General features: G+C 43.5%; 2 protein-coding genes and 1 non-coding gene across 6 annotated transcripts in view; 1 reads left to right on the top strand and 2 right to left on the bottom strand.

The window, feature by feature from the left end:
* Positions 1-43: 43 nt before the first annotated feature.
* Positions 44-19,432, bottom strand: LOC118406794 (sodium-coupled monocarboxylate transporter 1-like). The gene is made up of 17 exons (XM_035807132.1): positions 18,579-19,432; positions 17,450-17,695; positions 10,636-10,701; positions 9,971-10,022; positions 9,225-9,292; positions 8,104-8,258; positions 7,700-7,840; positions 6,771-6,900; positions 6,482-6,570; positions 5,765-5,883; positions 5,313-5,380; positions 4,976-5,062; positions 4,013-4,242; positions 2,943-3,043; positions 2,355-2,451; positions 1,805-1,880; positions 44-1,225 (listed from the first exon to the last, which is right to left on the bottom strand). The coding sequence occupies exons 1-17, from the start codon at positions 18,678-18,680 to the stop codon at positions 1,091-1,093; spliced, it is 1,962 nt and encodes a 653-aa protein (XP_035663025.1). The 5' UTR covers positions 18,681-19,432; the 3' UTR covers positions 44-1,090.
* Trnag-ccc lies at positions 1,663-1,733 on the top strand. The gene has a single exon. It is a non-coding gene; the product is annotated as a tRNA-Gly (tRNA).
* A 1,335-nt stretch (positions 19,433-20,767) lies between the features above and the next one.
* The window catches only part of LOC118406565 (sodium-coupled monocarboxylate transporter 1-like), a 23,489-nt gene continuing 21,521 nt past the window's right edge, over positions 20,768-22,735 (bottom strand). For all 4 annotated transcript variants that reach the window (XM_035806663.1, XM_035806665.1, XM_035806662.1 and 1 more), the window contains one exon: positions 20,768-22,500. In XM_035806663.1, the coding sequence (XP_035662556.1) occupies positions 22,330-22,500 (171 nt within the window). In that variant the 3' untranslated portion in view covers positions 20,768-22,329. The remainder of the gene's footprint in view (positions 22,501-22,735) is intronic.

Raw genomic sequence — 22,735 nt, 5'->3', positions numbered from 1 at the left:
AAATAAAGCCAGAAATTGTTAAGATAGTTTCTAAAGCTAATATAAGTTTGTCAATTTGAGTGCGCCACCACTTGCATTAAAACAAGACGCCTACTACAAAGCGTACAATCAATTGGTTTATTCATTAAAAGGCATTGTAGCCAAGGGCTGAATTATGCCCTCTTTACAAACGGTGTATTGCATTACGTTTTCATGTTACTCTTTCATTACATTGGGTCATACACATATAGTGCATATATACCTTTACCCTGACAAACCGGACACAATCATCAGATACAGGTCTAACATATCATACAGACATACACACATCGTAGCAGGCTTACATTGGCGTCGTTGTGGCGTAGAGCATTAGGCTCAGAACCAATAGGCCCAGGCGTTGTGCCGTTGGGAAAGACATTTTACACGATACACCCACAATGACTGTGAAGTGACGCCCACCGAGCCTCTTGGCTAATTCTGTCAACAGTGTACCAACAAAACACATACGGGTTTAGACCTGGTGCACAAAAAAATGCAGATTTGCCACCAAGAGGTAAGCTTTTAAACATTGAATAAGGCTTTAATTAAAGCTGGAACTAGTAGTTAAATCCTGCCTTTGAATACAGTAAGAGATGCAATATACATGTAACGCTAGTTCACCTTAATCTGTGGGGTAATCTAGATGCGTTGTTTTAAAAAAAATGGGTATTTAGAGAATTCCGGCCAACGACGTGGGTTTCAAATGTTATCATTTTCAAGATATTGCAATGTGAAACTACATCCCAACGACTTAACGATCTCCAAATACCCTATTTTCATATACAACGGATATAGGTTACCCTACGGATAAAGGTGGAACTAACATTATATGCTCGTTCTTCTGCTCCTGTTGCAAAAAAGCTGTAACTTCTCTTCAGATGAAGGTTAGAGGTCACGCTGACGTTCTCCTGCTCCTATTCCTACAAGTTGTTGTCATGGTCAAGGTCAGAGGTCACACTGACATTCTTCTGCTCCTGTTCCAACAAGCTGTTGTCATGGTGAAGGTTAGAGGTCACACTGACATTCTTCTGCTCCTGCTCCAACAAGCTGTTGTCATGGTGAAGGTCAGACGTCAAACTGAAGTGTGGTAATATATAAGCTCGTTCTTCAGCTCCTGTACTGGCACGCTGTTGTCATGGTAACGATCAGACGACCTGCTGTCCCGGGACAGGCGCTTCATCTCTACGTCATCAGCGTCCAGGTCCCACTGGCGGGAAAATGATATTTAACATTAATAAGAAACGAGAAGAAGCCGAATAAATGTATTAGAATAGTCTTTAGAATCCATGTTTTAGATTAGTCTTAGAAACCATGTGTACTGTATTATTACCTTTTGTATCTATATGCCTGTACTTAGCCCGATAGGGCATGGATGTGCAATAAAGGCTATTACCAACCAATTAAAAGATACATAATAAGCACGTTCACGGTTACGAGTATGCATGAGCAGTGTCAGGAATTGTGGGTAATATGTCAAAGGTGAAGGCTCCTAACTTGTAAACATTCTTTTCTGGGCTTATTCACCTTTGACATATTACCCACAATTCCTGCCCCTGCACATGCGTACTAGAAACCGTGTACAAGCCTATATGATAATATTTATAAAAATGACATTGACCTAAAAACTGCTTAAGAAAACAACAAGCGCCGCTGGTGTAGTGGTATCATGCAAGATTCCCATTCTTGCGACCCGGGTTCGATTCCCGGGCGGCGCAAAACTTTTTGTGTCAATCTTTTTGTTTTGATATTTTGTTTGTCAGTTTTAAAGCTAATTTGTCACATTTACCGGTCTCCTCTTGTACGGCGTGCTGGTCATGTTTGGCAGGAAGTCCGATATCGTCTCACCGTGTTTCACGCCACACCTGGGAAATAAGGAGTGAGTGAGGGAATGAGTGAGAATTAGAAGTAAAAGAAGAAACATCCTGTTGTTGAAGACATTCATTAGTCACGTATGTAAACAGTTAATAGCATCTTCTGCCAACCGCAAAGATGGCTGGGATCCACGCAAGTCTCGATCTAGTTCTCGCAACTCTCGCGAGAACTAGGTCACTCCGTGATCATGATGGACTGATAGCCATCGAAAATTTGGAGGTATGTGTGTTTACCTGTCAAAACTAGTCACTCATTGAAGAAAAAATTCTATTAACAGAAACATTCTGAGATTAGATATCTTGTTGCTCACTGAGAAAGAAGGACAGAGGAAGACGGTGTCGAATTGCAGCATTTTCAAAATCTTCCAGTTTGAAACCACCGTCCGTCAACATGACACCCTTCAATAACCTGTCTTTAAAACAACGGATATAGGTTGCCCCACGGATAAAGGTGAACAAGCGTACCTGAGTGTTTTTCTCACCCTGAGAGGCAGACAGCAGCACAGCTGGTCAAAGAAGGGACTGATGAGTTTTGGGTCGATCTTCTTTGGATCCTGAGCTCCTTATTATGCAAGAAAAGTATGTTTTGTTACAATTTTAAGACCCCATAGCCATACACAAAGTAAAGCGCTTACCAACAAGTCCTCTGATCCTTATCAAGTTGAATTGACCCAAAGCCTAAGTCACACATACATATAGAATACAACACGGTGTATTCCGTATCGCCCAAGACCCACCTGAGAAAACCCATGTTTTGATGCGAAATGCGCCAGAGGTTGAACAAATTTGGTGCCCTCGAACAATAAGTGATGCAACAGCAATGTTCCAACGTCCGAATCAGGTATTCGAATTGCCAATTCGGCCCGCTCGAAACAGTTCGATTTATTCGAATGGAGCCTGTGTGATACGCCTTTCGAACCTGTGCGATACGGAAACGTACGGCCCGGTCCGGAACACCCGTATCGAACGTTTTCGCGTCACAGGTATGACATAAAGATCGGTATATGACATTTCAAAGTGAGGTCGCTAGACGGCGCTGTTGCACAGACACACCTGTTATAAAGCTGACTGCCAGTCCTATGACGACACAGCTGAGCACGCCCACCCCTCCCAGCCACAGGTACGACATGCCGTAGATCCCGGAGCCTGGCGAGCTGTAGAGTCAGGGAGAAGACAACAACTGTTAACAGGCTTTTTGCAAACCCATGACGCTTTATGCATGCCGTTAACTAGCCTCTACCAGGGCCCACGGATCGCGGGTCAAGTAGTAGAAATTAGACAAATAGATCCGTGAGTCGCGTACTGACTCCGGCCAATTCCCCAAGCACACAGTTCTCTCTATTTGTCCAATCTGGGATTGCGTGGCGCAATCAGCAGCGCGCGTTGGTCTCAGGCCCAAGAGGTCCTGAGTTCGAATCCGGCTGCCGTGTCACCGATCTTGTGCCATTGGGAAAGGCACTTTAGGTCCTTTACACGACTTTCCTCACTTAACTCAGGTGTGAATGAGTACCGAGCTGCGGCTAGTGGCAGTGGCAGGCCTTTGTGGTGGTGACAGGCCATAGGGGCATGTTCAGGCATGACGCACCCGCCATGACACACTAGTCAGGGGTAGGGGGAACCCCTTGCATCCTTGATCGGAAGTCCTCCTAGGAGACGGAAACTCCAAACAACAAACCTGCATCTGCTGGGGCCGTCTTACGCGTTGTACACAATTGCCCCTGTAGCACTTAGTGCGCCAGTGGACGAGAGTGTGGAGAAGGAAGCGCACAACCCTTCTTCACATTAAAAACCCAAGTGCAGACGGGTCGCCTAAAACCCACCCTGTCTGCCTACCATTGTCTTCCGAGACAGACGGATGCCAACAAGTGTCTAACCAGCGATCAGCGGAGCCTGGTAGAGGCTAGACGTAAACGGTCGGCACCTGTTCAGTTGTATTAGCATATAAATGTTTGAGTTGAGGGGAAGAGAACAAATGCCCGATCCCGCCCCTGTTCTGTCATGAGCCTATTTCGTATGTCTCCGTAAAAAAACTGCGTTTTACGAGCAAAAATCGATATTGCATTGATGCTTTCCAACAACCGTACGCGTCCTAAGTGTTCATCTTGTTATTCTTCATTTTTTACCTTCCCGAGGTCGACATTGCAGCAGTCGTAACGTCGAACGCTGCAACCGTCGTCATTTCCGCTGCAACTGTCGTCATTTCCGCTGCACTCGTGACGTTTCCGGTTCCGTTGCCATGGATACACCCGGCGATAGAAAGCGGCGGTTTCCATCGTGGGTAGGGGTGGACAAACTGGCCGAACCCCAGCCACATGGTGATGACCAGACTGCAGAACAGCCCCGCAAAACCGCCCTGGGTATAACGGCAGGTTGCATTTCAAAGTGAAGTCGACAGGTGGGGCTACTACCAGAAGTCTACTCTCTAAGCATAGGGTCGGATGCATATGATTTATGCACACCCATGGGCCGGCTAAACTCCCTTTCCAGCTTTTGATACAATCTTATGCTACCGTAGGATCTGCTTGGAGATTAGTTTTTTAGGGGTCTTTGTCGGCATGTCTTTTTTGTTGTGGATACGTTTTTTGGCTCGCCTGACAAAGTACAAAATCCGATAAAAACGCATAACAAGACGTCGAAAATAATCCGGCCATGAACCTCGTCTTGAACAGCAACACGGCCGGTTCCCAGTTCAGAAACTGACGTACTAGGAACCAGACTGATACAGGGAGAAAGACGTACAGCTTTGTTTCATATTCTCTCCTGACCACATAAAGATTATTTCTAGTCGCATCCGTTATACCCCCCTCACATTAGGCGAAAATCGATCGGACGACGAGTCTGCGAGCTCTAAATTACGAGAAGGCATGACCCTGACGGTAAGAGGGAACTCTGCCATTTCTTCGTCGGCAGCAGGGTCATGCCTCCTCGTAATTTAGAGCTCGCAGAATCGTCGTCCGATTGATTTTCGCCTTATGTGAGCGGGGTATTAAAAATTGGTGTATCAACAGATATCATTACAGAATCATGCTTTAAGATACATTTTCCACAATTTTCAAAGTGAGCAAAATTATTCATGTCAAACTTACCTTTCCATTTGCGCAAGGAAACAGCATCCCGAGCACAAATATACCGAGAATCGGACCTCCAATGGTGCCGAACATGCTCAAGCCTGCCTGTACGGGCATAGAAACTTTATGTTTTCGAATCCTTATTGCAAATGCATGCTTCAAGACTAGTCTGCGACAAGTTAATCTCTACAACGCGGAAATTATTAACAATAGTCAAGATTCTTGAATATCCTTTCTGATGGCCTGCTTATGATCTACAATTCTCAATTTCAAATTTCTCATGCACAGTTTAAGATAGTTGTCGCCATAATGCACCCCACCAATATACTTGCTTCGCTCACCATATACTACTTACCTGTATAATAGAGCCGAGGAAGGAGGCCATGTATGACATCATTATCATCACTGACCCGTACGTGAATACTAAGGAGAAAACAAAAGCTCATCAGAAATAGAAACGTGCTCATTTTCTTTACACTCGGCAGTCAGTTTTGAAATGCATTTAAACTTTCTCCCATGAATACATCGTAAATAGTGCAACTTTTCGAGTTTTTTTACCTTCGCAATTGTCATTAAACCGCAAAGTCATAACGTTAACACCACTTGTGATGACTTCCCTTTTTTGACTACTGTACTACTGCGAAATAATAACTTAACGAAAATCTCTCGTTGCCTATTACCGTAAAAAGAAAAACACCGCGAAAGTAAATGAATCTACAGTCTTTCATAAAATAAGACTTGGAAGCTTTTGAAGTATATAAAAGAAGAAAGGCGCCAAAAAGTGTACAAGAAAATAACTTTTTTTACCCAGAACCTTGGAGATGACCGTGTATCTGAGGTCCGACCACCCCTTACTTCTGGTCAGCGGTTTGGTGAAGTCTTCTAACGTCACAGCAGCCAGAGAGTTCAGTCCGGAGGACATGGTACTGAAAATGTACATTTCAACGGTTGTTGACGACGCGACGTAGTCTGTGTTTACACAAGCTCTCGCTGGCTGGAGTTAATTACCCCCTCCCCCAAGGGCGGTGAGAATGGTAGGGCCGGCCGCTAGGGGCGCGATTTTAGTAAGGCTATTGACGACGTGTTTAGACTTAGGCGCTTGTTCACCTTTATCCGAGGGTAAACCGATATCCGTTGCTCTTGAAACAGGGTATTTAGAAATATCTAGTCAACGGACGGTGGTTTCAAGTTCCAATATTTTCAAAATAATGCAGTTTGGAAACACTGTCTGTTGACTGGATATCCTGGATGCCCTGTGTTCAAAACAGCGGATATGGGTTACTAGCGTTACAAGTCGTGTTAACCATCTGTGTGCGTTGAATTCACTTTTGAATCGATGTAGCTATAGGGCATATAGTAGTTATCTCTAGTATTAGTATAGATATTACAAGCGAGCATGCCTGTCCTTGGTACTGAAAACTATCTACTATCGAGCAGAACAAACAAGGAGAAATAGCTATTGAAACTGAAAATGGGGTTTTCTTCTTTTTGTTTTATCTTTGTATCTATTTTTATGAGCTACACCTTATAGCTGCACTGAACACTGCAGCAGTGAAGAGGCCGGGCATGCCGGGAAGGTGGCCCAGCAAGTCCATCGTCAGGTAGGGCATCAGCTGATACACAGAAAAGATCTACGTCATCGTTATGATACACGAAAAAGAGTTACGTCATCGTTCTGATGCATGATAAGATCTGCGTCACCGTTATTATACACAGAAAAGAGCTAGAACTGAAAGAGCTAGATCATCGTTCTGATATTCAGAGAAACAGAAAAATCAAAGATGGTGGCCGTGACCTCTGGTTGACCCCTGACCTGATCGCTGTTGAAGATGTGCCCCGCCAGCCTGGGGTCACAGTCATGGTAACGGGCGTAGATGACCAGTCCCGACATGCAGGCTAGGGTCAGGATGATTCCCAGGCCCAGGATGTTCAGGTACAGGGCTCTACAACGAAGCGAAATGCAAAACTTAAAAAGGGCAAAACGACCGAAGATGTAAGTTCACAGTGATGACTTATGTTACAAATGTATACTTTGAGACATAAAACAGATGAAAACAGTGAAGATATGAGAAAAAATACACTGTTCCTTTAGCTCAAACTTTGATGAGAATTATCATGATACTTATAATTGCTGCTGGATATGTTTGAATTTTGGCAGCTACAGTAGCGCTGTAGAACTCCTTTCGTGCACGATATCAGTATTTTGCCAACTGTTTCTATTGCGTAGCAAAGCTTTCTATGTGTAGCAAAGCGTGGGCCTTACATTTGTGCCTTGCGGAGAGTAGGACAGCTACAGTAGCGCTGTAGAACTCCTTTTGGGCACCATAGCAGTATTTTGCCAACTGTTTCTATACACCTTTTGCAGACTTCCCATAATTCGCTACGTCAGGGTTCCAGATATGGATGTTACCACAGTTGCTCAGGGTGCGAAAACAGGGTGGAACCAGTTAAAACCTTCAGTACGACGGCGGAAGAGCATATAAACTAATAAGATGTCTGGCAAATATAGTAGAGTTGTCATTTGGGCTGAGAATTTTACAAGTTTTGTGGTCAGAAGTAACTACCTAACACGTCACCACTGTGGCTGTTAGATGGCGGTCCAGGTAAAGATGTCCCCCCACCCACACCGTCCAGGTCGAGTGACGAACCTTCGGATCAGCATTCCAGCTAGGAAAGTTACCAGGTAAAATATTACACATAGCACCGAAGCATCTCAACCTAAACAGTTGTGTCAGGCCTTACGTTTGAGCCTTGCGGAGTGTAGCGCAGCTGCAGTAGCGCTGCACTTGTGCCTGGTTCACTCCGTACACAGCAGTAAAGACGAAAACACCGCCCACCCACACCGTCCACGTGGAGTGCCGCACCTTCGGGTCAGGATCCCAGCTGGGAATGTCATGTAAGGATGAATAGTGGATATTGTTACTTCAATGCAGGCTTACCAGCATTGGCCGGGACGGAGGACTTACAAACTTCCATATCCCAGCTATAAAAGTCAAAAAAGCACAAATAGTGGATATCATTGCTCCAGTGCAAATAAACCAGCACTAACACGGAACCATGAGCGATGCAAAGTTTCTGAATGTATAATAGGGGTCATAGGGGCTTAGCTTAAACACACCCTTTCCTTTTCTTAAAATATGCCTTACTTGAAGAACTCTATCCTGTGGCCCTGCCGTGCTGTTTCCCAGACGTGTCCCCAGCCCCCGGCCACCAGCGTGCCCTGGATGATGACGGCGAGAAACCCCGCCAGCATCACACACACCTGGAACGTGTCGGTCCACATCACAGCCTTCATACCGCCCTGGAGTTAAGGAAATAACGAGATGTCAAAACCGAACGTTCCACTGCAGTACCGTAACAAGACACTAGGGGCTGGGGGCACCCCTGGATAATGACGGCGAGAAACCCCGCCACCATCACACACACCTGGAACGTGTCGATCCACAGCACAGCCTTCATACCGCCCTGGAGTTAAGGAAAGAACGGTGTATCAAAACCGAAAGTTCTGCTGCAGTACCGCAACAAGCCGATCGGGAGTAAAAATGAGGGTCTACATCAAGAAGGGGCTGTACCAAAATTTCTTTGGGGCCATGTTGGCAATAGAGAAGGGGGCTGACCTGTCATATAGGCACTGGTAACAGTCGGGCACACAGGATGCAGAATTGGAAACGCCCTACATATAAAGAATTTGTAAATACTGTACACCTAGAGCAGTGGGAGACGAAACACATTTCATTTCCAAATGTTCATTCAACGAAACCGAAAGAATCACTCTGTTTAGAGAAGCCACAAAGACTTATCCCAACGTCCCCACATTGACAGACGAACAGAAAGCTACTTTTCTCTTGGAATCGCAGAACCCATAAATTTTAGAAAAGGTAGGGCTTTTCGTCTCCCCCTGCTTCCCAAAAAGAAGTCAAACCCAACCTGTTTAGAAAAGCCAACACCGTATATAGCCCACGCAGTATTAGAGTATAATATTGTTCATGACTGTCCATTGTCACTGTGTTTATTCCACGTACTTGCAATTAGCCCTCGGGCACGAACTTGCAAATAATAAAACTTCTTATAAACAAAACACATCTGGACATGTACCAAAATTGAACTATTTACAAGTTAGATACACTCACCTTTCACTTGGCCTTTGACATATATTGAGCTATGTCACATATGACCTAGTCTAGTGTCTACCATAATGTTGGTTTACAGCAAATGTGTTATAAAGATTCAAGCATGAAAAGTTAAAATAAAGCACATGCGTACTCACTATTGCGGTGTAAAATGTGCAGACAATCCCCATAGTCAGTACGGCCACCCACAGGTTCAGTCCCGTCACTGCAAAATATAGAGGAAAAATGACTGAAAAGTTAGGTTACCAGTTTTCCCTTATATGATAACGTAAAACGTAAAACCTTAAAGGAAACAATCACATTAATAACTTCATTACGTCCACTAACGTTAACGTTAACCTTTCACAATTAATGGGAGAAAAGAGTGGTATTGAAATAATTCATAGCTACATGCTAGGTCATCTTTATCCGCAGGATAACCTATGTCCGTTGTTTCTAAAAACAAGGTATCTAACTCAACGGGCGGTGCATGGTTTCAAACTGTAATATTTTGGGAAAATGCGATTTGAAACTAACATCTGTCGACTTGATATCCCTAAATACTCCATTTCTAAAACAACGGATATAGGTTACCCTGCAGATAAAGGTGAACAAGCGTTAAGGTGCGCTCCCACCGCACTTGTGTCAAGCTTGCGTCACTGCGGGGTTCGAAAGATGCTCAACAAATTTCAGAAATAACGAACGAAGTTTCCTTCTTTTTGTCGTTTTCTAAGTCATACTTTTACGTTTTACGCAATATCTAAATTATAAACAGAGAAAATAACAAAACAGTGACGCAGTGAAGGAACCCCGCAGTGACGCAAGCTTGACACAAGTGCGGTGGGAGCGTACCTTTACATATTACATTTGTGTGGCCACTTATTATCGCGTATCTTGACCTTACCTGCATTCAACGCTAATGATGGTGCGTACAGGACCAGCCCCATGTAAATTATCTACACAAAAACAAGTCAAGAAGTAAGTTAACAAGAAAACACAAAATCTATGAGTCAATATTTCTATTTTCTTTGTGCCGCTTTCTATGAGATGTCATTACATAAACAGGTTTAGATAAGTGAAGTTCACTTCATTACTTAAGAGGATAATATCACGGAAATACAAAAGCACCTGGGATTTAATAAAATATTAGAAAATACTGTGATATGTTATTTTGTCTGTCATTACGAAGGTTTGTACTGTATTGAACAATAAATGGATCAATCCAAATGCTGCTTCGCGACTGCCAGAACTAAAATCAATGAAGTTCAGATAATCTGTTAAAAACTACAAAGTTGGTTGCTCATGACACCAGCGCCGCTGGTGTAGTGGTATCATGCAAGATTCCCGGGCGGCGCAATTCTTTTACTATTTTTTTCAATTAATTTCATTCTATGATTTTGATAACACCAAGTAGATGCTTTAATGGAGCAATCAATGGGCTGATATTCGCCTTTACTCGCGTCGTGTACCAATGGATTGCTTTAATCTGTTTACAACTAGCCTCGAGCTCCGGACACGGTTTTGCAATGAGGCATTGCATTATGTAGCGATCTAAGTACGTTACGTCACCATGTTGATTGTGAAGAAGATTGCGCCAAGTGTCCGCACAGCCTTGTTGAACCTCTTCTCCAGGTACTGGATGTAAAAAGAGAGAACGGTATAAAGTTTATGTCTTAGAAATGAGTATAGTTCAATGCCTACGGACATTTAATCCTAACTTTTCTTGCATCTCTAAACGATGCCCGAAGAAAATTGAGTTGTCTTGTTGAACCTCTTCTCCAGGTACTGGATGTGAAAAGAGAGAACGGCATAAAGTTCTATCTTAGAAATGAGTAGTCAAAGCTAAGGATTCCTACATGCACATTCATTATGCATAACTCTTCCCACAAAAAATGTTTAAAGCTGTCTTTGTTAGCTCAAACACAGATGAACGAAACGGTTCACACCTAGGATCCCGGCGTACAGAAGTCGTGAAAATACCTTTGGGAATCTTCTCGACGGTCACACAATTTTCATAGTGTGATTGTACATTCAAATACATCCTTCTTTCGGTGTTTTGGTTCAATAGCCAAACAGTTGTGCAATCATTAAATCAGGCATGCATGCGACAGTTGAACACTGAAATTCTATGACTAAAGAATCGGTCGACGAAATTGGCTGCAACTTCTTCTTCGTCCAATGGTGAATCAGATATACAGTGTTTTGGATTTCTCTTCTCGTGTAATATTGACGTGCAATACTTTAAAGTGCAATATGATAATTATCATTTACTTTATTAGTTTTTAATCTTATTGTAAACAACATTGCGACAATTTCTCACTTTTAAACCTTGTATACCGTCTTGTAGTGTGTGTGATCATTGTAAATACTTACCGCAATTCTGTCATACTATAGTGACTGCAAGTGTGATGTTTTGTTTGTAATCTCTATGCCATAGTATGTGTCTATGTCAAATAACCCATTCACACAATGCAAGACCACATTCATGTGGATAGATAGTACGGCTTGGACAGGATTGCACATATAATGGCTCGTCCCTTAACTCTCAAGAACACATATCTCACCTCCTGGGAAGGATCGTGAGCTGTTTTTCCTTACTCAGGGATTGCAGATGCTCTCTGGGGACCTTTATCTAGTGCGCCACTCTGATATCTGGCGGCGGGCCAGAGTTGTGAGCGGCTCGGCTATCGGTTCTTATCACTCTTCCGCTTCTCAGTGTATCAAACGGCAGATATATTACTCATGTAAGGGTATCATACTGGGTTACCTTTGCCAAAGGGGATGAGTGTGTGTGTGTATGTGTATGTGTGTGTGTGTGTGTGTGTGTGTGTGTGTGTGTGTGTGTGTGTGTGTGTGTGTGTGTGTGTGTGTGTGTGTGTGTGTGTGTGTGCGTATGTGTGTGTGTTTTCTGAGTGGTACACAGTTTGGGAAAGTAACGCGTGTAATTTTTACGACTCTCTCTGGGACTGCAGAGGGCAACTTTGTTTCGGATTTGGACAAAGCAGAACTCTACAACTAAAAGGGCTTGACGGATCGTCATGGTTGTGGAAATTTTGATAAGTACCTGCCCCAGGTCAAAAAAAAGTCTCTTTACATGGTTCCTTAGAAACAGGGTGCACAACAGAAAACATGGCCCACATGTGTACGTGTCATTGACAGCCCCTAAAGAGGGTCTACATGGGGGGGTCTTGGTAACGCTTAACGGTGAATTCAGGAGGCCCGGTAACGCTTAACGGTAAATTCAGAAGGAGTTACAAAACATAAAACCGTTGAAAGTAACATTGACGTGCATTCATATTCATACAACGCTAGAGTAGTTATATCAATGGGGGAAAATATCCGACTAATGACATTTGTGAGAAGCAAAAGGTGCCCAAAACCCGGAGGAAGGACAGGGACAATGTCCATCACATCTGTGAATTGACGGAGGCAGAGTTCCCGGCCCGCCACAGAGACGGCGGCAGCAAATTTCTTATGGAGGGATTGAACTATTGTTTCAGCACATGGAGCGCCGAAGGTGCGACGCATCTCAGGGGGTCCGGGTCCCCCGGGAAAATTTTAAAATCAAGACCCTCTTAAATGCGGGGTCCGGAGAAACCTCATTTTCTGCATTCTAGGAGTACTTTTTGCCCGAAACTAAGCTTATTTTACACTGAAATCTGTATGAGTGATAAAGTTTTTGAGGGCGACGCTTCCGCAACATATTTTACCCTGTTCAGAGCCGAAGGCCGGGAGGCTCGGAGAAAATTTTGAAATCTGGACCCTTTGAAAAGCCATTTCCTGCATTTTCCGGGGTTCTATCTGGCATTTGACTTCGTGTGTATAACGGGTTACGAAGAATTTCTTGGTAACGCTTAACGGTGAATTCGGGATAACAAATAACGGTTAACGTTGAATTAAAATGACCAATAACGCTTCACGAAGAATATACCGATAACGATTAACGTTAAATTAGAGAGGGTCGGTAACGATTAACGGTGAATTGAAATGGCTCGTAACGCTTAACGGAAAAAGGCATGCAGACCCTCCCTAAACAATAGTTTTTTAAGGGTTTTTATGCATGGGCATGCGTGTTGGGGTCAATTCGAATCAATAGGAAAACTGAAAAAATGTCGGACCGTCGCTATGGCTTAGGGTCTTGTCATCTGACGATATAAACTGTCCGAGACAGAATTGATGTAATCATCACTACAGCCCGAAGTATCAGCCCATCTATAAATGGAAACAGGAACTCATTATGGCAAGTACTTCCAATCAGCCAAACATTCTTCCTTTTCCCTCACATACAGATTTACTCAGATAAGAAAACAGGCGAGATTCTATATTCTACTACTAGTTGCACAAATTGAAAACAACAGCGTTTCTGTGGACATAAAAGAGAATAAACGAATAAAATACCCCGATAAGGATGAACAATATAAATACTGACACCGACATACATTAAGTATAATCAAACCTGCTTAAGAAGACCACTCAGGGGACCGGTATAATCTAGTCCATGTGTGGACAGGTGGTCACTATAGACAGGATTCTTCAGCCTTATGTCAATACGAAGAATTATCTAGTAGGGCCCAGCAGAAAGTGGTCACATTAGCCAGGTGGTCGTTATGTAGAGGTGCTGTTTACTACTCTCCAAGCAGAGGTTAGGCTCCGGCGGTTTTTTAACGTTTTTTTAGTCATTTTTCTTGAAATACGCCAGCCATTAGGTTTTGATACAGCAAGATAAAATAAACAAGTGCTTTTAAAAAGCTGGCATTTTGCCAATGTTTGCGTGTGTGAACGTTTTTTTCTAGTTATTAGAATGTCATATAAATAGAACAGAGTAACTAAACCTGATATTGGCGCATGGAGAGATTCACATATGTGCCTGAATCTAGATCTAGACGCCACCTGTTAAAATTTGCGTGAAGTGCAGCAAATTTCACTACACTGCCTGTTTTTGAGTGAGCTCTGTTGCGGGGCATTTTTAAGTTTTTTTTTTTTAATTTTTATTTCTATTCGGCGAAAAAACGAAGCGGCGAATCCGTTAACCAAAGAAATAAATTGGTGTGGCCAAATGGATGTAAAAATTAGTATTTTAATGGTGTAAAAAAGAAAAAAAAAATCTACCTCCCCGGATTCGAACCGGGTGCATTGGTTTAGAATGCGTATTCGAACCGGGTGCATTGGTTTAGAATGCGTAAACTTTAACCACTGCGCCAGTGCGAACGTGTTGAAAAAATGCCCGTTTTAACAGGTATAGAAATGTTTGGCATGAATTGAACAGGTCCGTTCATCTCAACATCACTCCATCACAACGGCGACTACTATGGATAGAAATGCAAACAAGAAAAAATAAAATTCGTTCGGTGATTTTTATCATTAAAGATCGACAAATCCTTTCAAGTTGACAAGACGGCGAAGCGCAAGCGCAGTAAAGTGGGGGTTCCCGGAAGTGTGGAAGCAGGATCCGAAGACCCGACCTCCCCGCTTACACCGGCGAATTTCTGGCATTTTAAAAATTTACAAGCAAAATAAACACATCACAAGAAAAAGAAACTTATATCCTTTATTTTGATGGGTAACTTTACCTCTAGAACCGGATAGTTTTTGTACCGCGGGTGTGGGAAGATGGTAGGGAAATTTACGGATCGCCGTACTGCAGAGGGTTTTCGCGGATCAAATTATGAATATTCGCAAGGGCCTCTGGGACGCTATATGTAAGTGTTATGTATATATATTCGATTTATTTGGAAAACATTTCATCTTTATGAATTGCTAATGCATGGTTAAATGTTAAAGCAATTATTTGATGATATGCTGCACCAATCTAAGGAATATCATACTTCATTTATTAAATTTAATGAAATATCAGGGGCAATTACGGACCACAAACAATGACTTATGACAGAGCTTTTAAGAAGTATACAAATTCTTAGCAGATACTGTAAATCACTTTATCTTCACGGTACCAAATTTTCACGGTCTGAGAAAATTGAACTTGTTCTCGGAACTATATGTTCACTGTCGAGGCAAGTGCACATGAAAAATGTCTGTGAATTATTTTTTATCGGTAATGATAAGTTCACGTTACAATCGTCACCGTGAAAACAGTGAACATAACATTACAGTGAAAAAAATCAGGAATTACAGTATTGAACAGGTCCGTTCATCACAACGCCCACTATTCTGGCCTCAGAGCATTTTGCCGCTAAGGCGGCAAAATGCAAAAATAGAAAGCCCGATAAAAACGACTAAAACAAGAGTTCGTAGACCTCAGGCCTGCATGAAATGTATTGGGTTTCTGTAGACCTATTGTGTATTTTTGCCTTTTTGTCTGTGGTACGTGGTTGGAAAAATGAGCTTTTTACTGTGTTGGTTGTGCACCATGCAAAAGTCTGACTCTGAAATTCCATTTTCTGAATTTGTAAGTTTGGACAGGGATGAACATTACTTATTTTGGATTTCTTAAGTATGTAACCAACCACAGTACTTTGAAGTTGTTGAGACGCTACCTTTTTTTGTCTCAGATGGCCCATGCACATGTAGTTACTCTGTCACATGATATACTAATATCTTCCTATTTCAATGTACTGACCTAATGCAGCTGCTAAGTCTCCTTGGTTTGTGTTCTTCCAATGATATTCATTAAAGATTTATTTCTGGGGTGTTATTCACTTGACATCGGAATGTTACTCGCATAATTTGACCAATGATACTTTTATCTGTAGTTCCATAGACATTAGACAACATGAATAGTGGTAGCCCCCATGCAGCAGCAACAGTTAGTCCCCAGGGTGGTATGATATTTTCATTCAATCCATCCAACCCAAACCTAAATCTCCTGTAGTATCTAAGCCAAATTTAACAGCATAATTTACTATGAAAAATGTCCTTGTCAATCCCATTTATAGATGGCAAGCTGCTGGCAATGGAAGCTTTGAAAAGTTCAGAAGCTGTTGTAGTCAAAGCAAACACCCAGCAAACATCCCCACAAACCAATGAGCAGTTGCTTAGAAGGGGAATTTCATCATATATTTGCCGCGACAAAATGCAACAAACGATACTGAATTTAAAACAGAACAAAGCTAAGCCTCCACCACTTAACCCTGCCTGTACCATAGATTAAGCAGGCCCAAAAACCAAGCGAATATGACTAGCCCAAAACAACAAATTACATGTATACAGTATATATGGAAATGGCATTACCAAAGAAACAAAAAGAAACACAGGACAAATCATACACATACCTTTCTCTTATGCCCACACTCTATACAGTTCTCCTCCACATTAGAAAATTGCATCTTCTTCTGTTTAAGTTCAAGTTCAACCATGATTGCCAACAGGGTAAAGGAACTTGTACCGGAACTTAAAACTCAGTACTATACAGCTCTAGAAACACCACAAAGAGTAATAAGCAAACTTCAATTATACCTGACCAACAGATATATATTCTTGTACACTCCCGTCATCTGGCAAACTGTCAGTGCCACTACGTAACCTGATACATTGAAGGTGGCCCAGGCCAGATGATGGTTCTACACCCAACCATAATCTGTTTTTAAAACCAAGCAGATATTGGGAGGATGCCCCAACCACACTAAAACAGGGTCAACCTATACAGTATCAAGTTCAAGCACTAGGAGGCCCAAAATCAAACCTGACCACCAGGACACCACAAACAACTCACGTACCAAATGGCAACACAATGGCACCTTGCGTTCCGGAGATACAGCGCACGCCCCGTGCCCGCACAAAAGGTAACCTAAAATGTCAAGTTCAAGCACCAAGGGCGCCAAAATCAAAATTGAGCATTATTCAGCCACCGCCGACACATGTGCCAAATATCATCGCGCCAGCACCAGCCGTTCAGAAGATATAACTCCGGAAACACCCCTCCCGGACACAAAATTCGACCTGCCGGGTCAAGTTCAAACGCGACAAGGCCCAAAGTCAATCCTAGGCAACAGGCAACAACCCCCCACCCATGCACCAAAAATCGTCGCAATCGCGCGTATCGTTCAGGACACACAGCGCCAAAAGTGCCCCAAAAACACAAAAAATGCCACCTTCAATGTCAAGGTCAAGCGCCAGGAGGCCCAAAATCACACCTGAGTGTCAGGCTACCATCCCCAACCCACGTACCAAAAATCGTCGTGCTCGCACCATCCGTTCACGAGATACAGCGCCCTACATCCCCGGCTACCGAAAAGTTCCCACCAGCATCAAAACCATACCTGCATACATGCAGGTAAAAACGTTAGAAAAAAAACAGCTCTAAGTTCTGCTTGGAGAGTAGCTGTTCACATATTTATTTCAGTGGCGTCAAAAGTGTCAGTGCTGTGATGTAAAAACATGGAACTATGAGATACTAGTAGTAATTACAAGATTTTCTGGTACGAACCTCGTTAGTACTCGTGACCCCGAGTCTGTAGAAGGTCGGCAGGAACAGGTGAGCCGTCAGCACGATCACGATGACGTAGGTGACTGCGAACATCCAGTACATGGTCCCGTTGGTGTAGACCTCCGCCGGGGTGCCGAGGACGGTGAGAGCGGACATGAAGGACGCGAGGAGGGACAGACTCACGGGTAGAACCGACATGGAGCGGTCGGCCATGAGATACTCCCGCTGTGTTCGCTGCTTGCCGCCCTAGTCCAATGTTGGGCCAGAGGAAAAAAATCGTTACCTCCGGGGTGGCACAATCATGCCCGTAGCCAGGTCTTTTTAGTACTTGTGGGACCATCGAGCGCCGTGAGCTTATCTAGGGGGGTCCGGGGGCATGTTCCCCCGGAAAATTTGAAATTGTGACCCCCTGAAACGCAATTTCCTGCATTTTGACGGGCAAAAATCGCTGGCGAAGTTTAATGTAATTTCTATTAAAAGACAAGGCTTTTGGCAGAAGTCTTTGAGGCCAACTCCCTCGACATATTTTCACCATGTCCGACACCAAAGGCGCAAGGCGCCACAATGGAGGTCCGGGGAAATTTTGAAATCTGGACCCTCTGAAAAGCCATTTCCTGCACTTTCTGGGGCAAATTTTGCCGATAGACTAAGATTGACTGAAATGTCTATCAGTGAAAAATGCAAATCAGTCATTCCTTTGAAAAAAATCTTGGACATGAAAAAGTGGACTTTTTGAGCGTGTGGAGGGGAGGGGGGTTCTTCCTACCCCCCCCCCCCCTGGCTACGGGAATGACAATATTTATTCTCCTTGCTTTTTTTTTTTAAATAGTAGAAGGCCTGTGGCATATATTTTGGTGTGATGGCCATCCTGGTATGATAGCTTTCTACCGGCTATCTGTCTTCAAACCTATCACCACCTAAATGATCTGGAAATTTCGTGTAAGTTAAACAAGGGGAGGGGCAAAAAATTAAACATCAATATTTTTCCATAAAAATTCACCGGCTAGTAGAACCTGCTAAGAGGATCATAATTATCATGATTCAACACAAATATATACTTTATTTTCCAATATAGTTCATTTATTCACATGACCTATGGGGGCTTGCTTGAGTTAGACTTCTGACTTACCGTACAGGCGTAGTAGAAGCCGATGGCAACGGAGACGCCGAACATGACCGAGAACACGGCGTAGTCCCAACCACTGAATTGCAGCTCACCCTCCGCAGCCATGGCGATTGGGTCCGATCGTTGTTGTTGTCCTTGTCTATTATTTCGCTAGACGTGGTCTCTTGGGTATCAGAGCCCAGATGGACAGATTGCTTGTGACTGCAGTTAAGAGCAGACCATGAAACACCTTCTTGCATGCCTCCTCTACTCTCCAAGCAGAGGTTAGTCTCCGGTTGTTCTGCAGAGTATGCCCCCTCCTGCCCGAACCATACACCAGCAAGGAAGATCTGGAAGCTCTGGCCCTCAGAGGAAGGGCGTGCGTGGAGTTCTGGAGCGAAAGCATGTAGACTGTAGTGAAGACACGTCTCTTGTCTTGGCTAGAGTTCGCGAACGACACGTGATCACACGTGTGCGAGAAGAAAAAGAACCCCTGCGAACCCCTAGCCCTGGCTAGTTGCAGACCTACTACTTGTAGTTGACTGTTGTTAAGACAGTATATACTCGGTTATTTGGAAGAACTCAGTCACAGCTCTGGAACAAGAGACGTTCCGCGAACGAAGAACTCGTAATCTACTGAACGTGTACTTGACCCGCTGCCATCGAGTGTTACGCCCCGCTAGGTTTCCTACAAGATCCTTCAAGACGTGGAGCGGTTGACCTTGAAGACATGAAACTTGAAGCGTGACCAAAGAAGGTAACTTGACAGGCACTCCGACTTTACGGTCGATCCCAGGGTCGGCTCAGCTCGGATAACATGTATTGCATCATCGTCTTTCGGAAGGGACGTAAAATGGAGGTCTCGAGCACGTAAACAGCCTTATTACTCAGATTGGGTACCTACTAACTGCAATAAGTAGGGAACTAGTCTACATATTATGGAAACCCTGGAAAACAGCTATCACGTCTGAATGTCAGCACCCCAGGTCGACTCGCACCAAAACATCGCGGGACCTACATAAACACGGACTGAACATCTGGAAACAGTCAGGGATAAACCATTGTTTGTGGCAGACGTTTGCTTCCTCTTCCTCCTTTCTTGAGTATGCTTGGATTGTCCCGGATCATAGCCCTGTACTCAGTATAGAACGAACCGTCCCCCAACTCTGCCCCTAAACAGGTGGTTCTTGTTACTGCAGCACGGAGAGCTCAAACCGATGACGTCAAAGGTTGTACCGGGCTCAAAGTTCCCATCAGTTGGAAGGTACCCGCGTCTGGGTGAGGTGGTTAGCCTGGGTACCATCCGTATTCTACCGTATTACACTCGCTACTCGTGAAAGGAGGTCCACGGAAATTTGGAAATCTCGACCCTCTGAAACGCAGTTTCCTGCATTTTGACGGGACTAAGGGCAATTGTTAGGGCAGGTGTGATTACGCTATACGCACAATTCATCCATTACGTTTTACGGTAAATTCCGGGGAGCTACAACGTATTACGTAGAATTAAAAGAGTCAATTACGCTCTACGCAAAATGCACCGATTACGCTCTACGTTGAATTGAGCGATCCGTCTACGCTCTACGTAAAATTAAAACGGCCGATTACACTCTACGCAAAAGGGCACTGGGGCCCTCAAGTGAGTGTAAGGAGCCCCGGTAGAATACGGATGTTAGGAAAGTGAGTGTAAGAAGCCCCGGTAGAAATAGGATGGTACCCAGGCTATGAGCTAGTATGTATGGAAATGATAGCCTGGAGTCCAGCCAGTTTGTTTGTTAGCTTTAGTCTGCGCTCGAAGATCGCTACCCACCAACAAGTCTGGGCGCCGTTACCATTCAAACGATTGACGGTGACAGGCCATCAGGCCTACCTGCGGAAGATGTAAGACTCGACGGTGACGTTATTCGCCCAAAAGATTTGCGGGCGCTGTTGTTGGCGGGTAGAGACCTTCGGGAGCGGACTAAAGGAGCCTATTAAAAGCAAACAAGGCTGACTCCAAGCTATGAAAATGTGGCGTCGCGTGGCGTAGTGTTGGGGTGTTTGCCACAGAACCCTGGCGGTCTTTTGTCGTTTTTTGTAAACTATTCGATTTTGTAACCTACAATTGATAAAATTGATCAGATATAAATGATTAAAGACCATGGTACCGTGTAGTTTATGAGCCAAAACAGAAAAACGCCAGTGACTTCAACCCATAAAGTTTCGACATTCACAGAGATAGATAAAACCATCTTTATTTCCTTGTCTGCATACACAAACCACAAAGAGAACGGAAATTAAAGCGGTGGAAAATAAATGTTAACTGAGGGCGCGGTCACATAGGTCGTGCGATCGTCGCACGATTTTGATACATAAGATTTTCAAGCAGGCCGTGACAGAACAAACGAACGACATGGATCCAAAACAGCATTTTGTGTACCAAGACAGTCGAACTTTGCAGGACACGTACATTTCCATCCTCCAAAATGCCCGAAGTTAGCGATCGTACGACGATTGCACGACCTATGTAACCGCACCCTAACTCGATACAGACGAAACCTAAGATTATTTGCATATGCCATGATTAGAGTTTCCGCTACTAACGTCACACATTCCTTAGTTTGTAAGTTCATACAAAGAAATATTACATATAAATGACCGATTATGTCAAACACACACCGTTAAAATCACAGCGAATTATATGTGCATAATGAGGACATTAATAATTAGCATCATCGATGAAACTTAAGCTCTGCATTAGTAAACTTAATCGCATTACACGTTCTATTGTTCATACGAAGTGATATCAAGTAGCATAGCATTCACTCCGATTGGCAGTTCGTTACAGCCAATGAAAGATTAGATCGCTGAAACACGCCCTGATAGGTCAGTCCTATTATCCAATCAAAATAATAAAGAAGCTTTGGCCAATCAATTAAGCCAAGACATCTGTTCATTGTTTAGTAAGCATTACATTATCACCAAAACTCACTTCTGACAAAATCATCGAACAGAAATGATCCAAAATGTAAACATAAATTGCCTAAAAAGAAACGAAATTGACTAGAAATATGACAAGAATAATCTCTGCCTTTGAAATAATGAGGTGTAGAAATCCTCATCAAGAAAATCTAATAGATACATTTTCTGTACAAAAATAAGCACTTCTTGTTTGGAATGTCTTGTCATGGCATCGAGAAAAAACACTTTGGACATTTTGTTACCACAGATTTTTTGTCTATTTGGTTCAAGTTCACGGGGAGGTAAGTCATCGCGTTTTCTTTTCACCCTCATTTCATTGACACCCTCAATTCATTGCCAAAGACCTTTTCATTTCACAACCCCACTTAATTACGTCGCTAATGCATGTATTCTTTAGCCGTTCCAATGACTGATTGTACTCGCCCTTATTTTCAGTATGCTGGCAAAAATAATTATGACTGAAAGTTCACTGGAAAAAAAAAAGAAAACAACTCAAATTAAGTACCAGGAAAGTTGGCTGTCTCTCTCCGAAACAGCGAACTGTTGGAAAGAAACCGGACATTGGACAAACGACTCCCAACACATTGAACGTTTCTTTCTAACTCACAACAGTTTACTTGGAGAAGACATTGTACTCTCACAACAAACAGTTTGTAAGAAAACCGCTTTCTTGTTCGGGCTATTCCACTCAAAAGGTTGAAGGGGATTACAACATATTATACCCCCCCCCCCCCCATTATCACTACTTCTTCTGCATTAAAAAATTTAAATCTTACACCCCTTTTGAGATGGAACCCCTTTTCGAATGGTCTCGCCCTTAGATGGAGCTCTCGAAGTCCACGCTGCTCTTGCTGCTCCTCTCATCCGGGACATTCCCGTTCGGATTGGCCGGCGGTTTGTCGCCATCGTGATCTTCTTCTCCTTTCAAGTTTCTCATCTCTTCATCCCTCGGCGGTCCCCCGTCTTGGTATTTCTTTGAGTAGTAATCCTGTACAGACAGAAGCGTCGTGAGACCTTGCAAAAATTATCTTAGGGTTACTAATAATTTCTTGTTCAATTGGGTGATGGGGTTTCAACCGGTATTTTTTTTAACACTCTTGGGCGTGAACCCTAAGTGCTCCCGTGGCACAGCCTGTGGCTTTCGGGCTGTTTTGGGGCACAGCCGGGCCTCCGGACTTCTTTTCAACTCACGGTTAAAATCAGCCCGGGACCCGGTGACAAAT

Source organism: Branchiostoma floridae, chromosome 19 (assembly GCF_000003815.2).
Source record: "Branchiostoma floridae strain S238N-H82 chromosome 19, Bfl_VNyyK, whole genome shotgun sequence".
Taxonomy (NCBI): Eukaryota; Metazoa; Chordata; class Leptocardii; order Amphioxiformes; family Branchiostomatidae; genus Branchiostoma; species Branchiostoma floridae.
The sequence above is the reverse complement of the archived record's forward strand: the minus strand, read 5'-3'. Positions and strand labels throughout refer to the sequence as shown.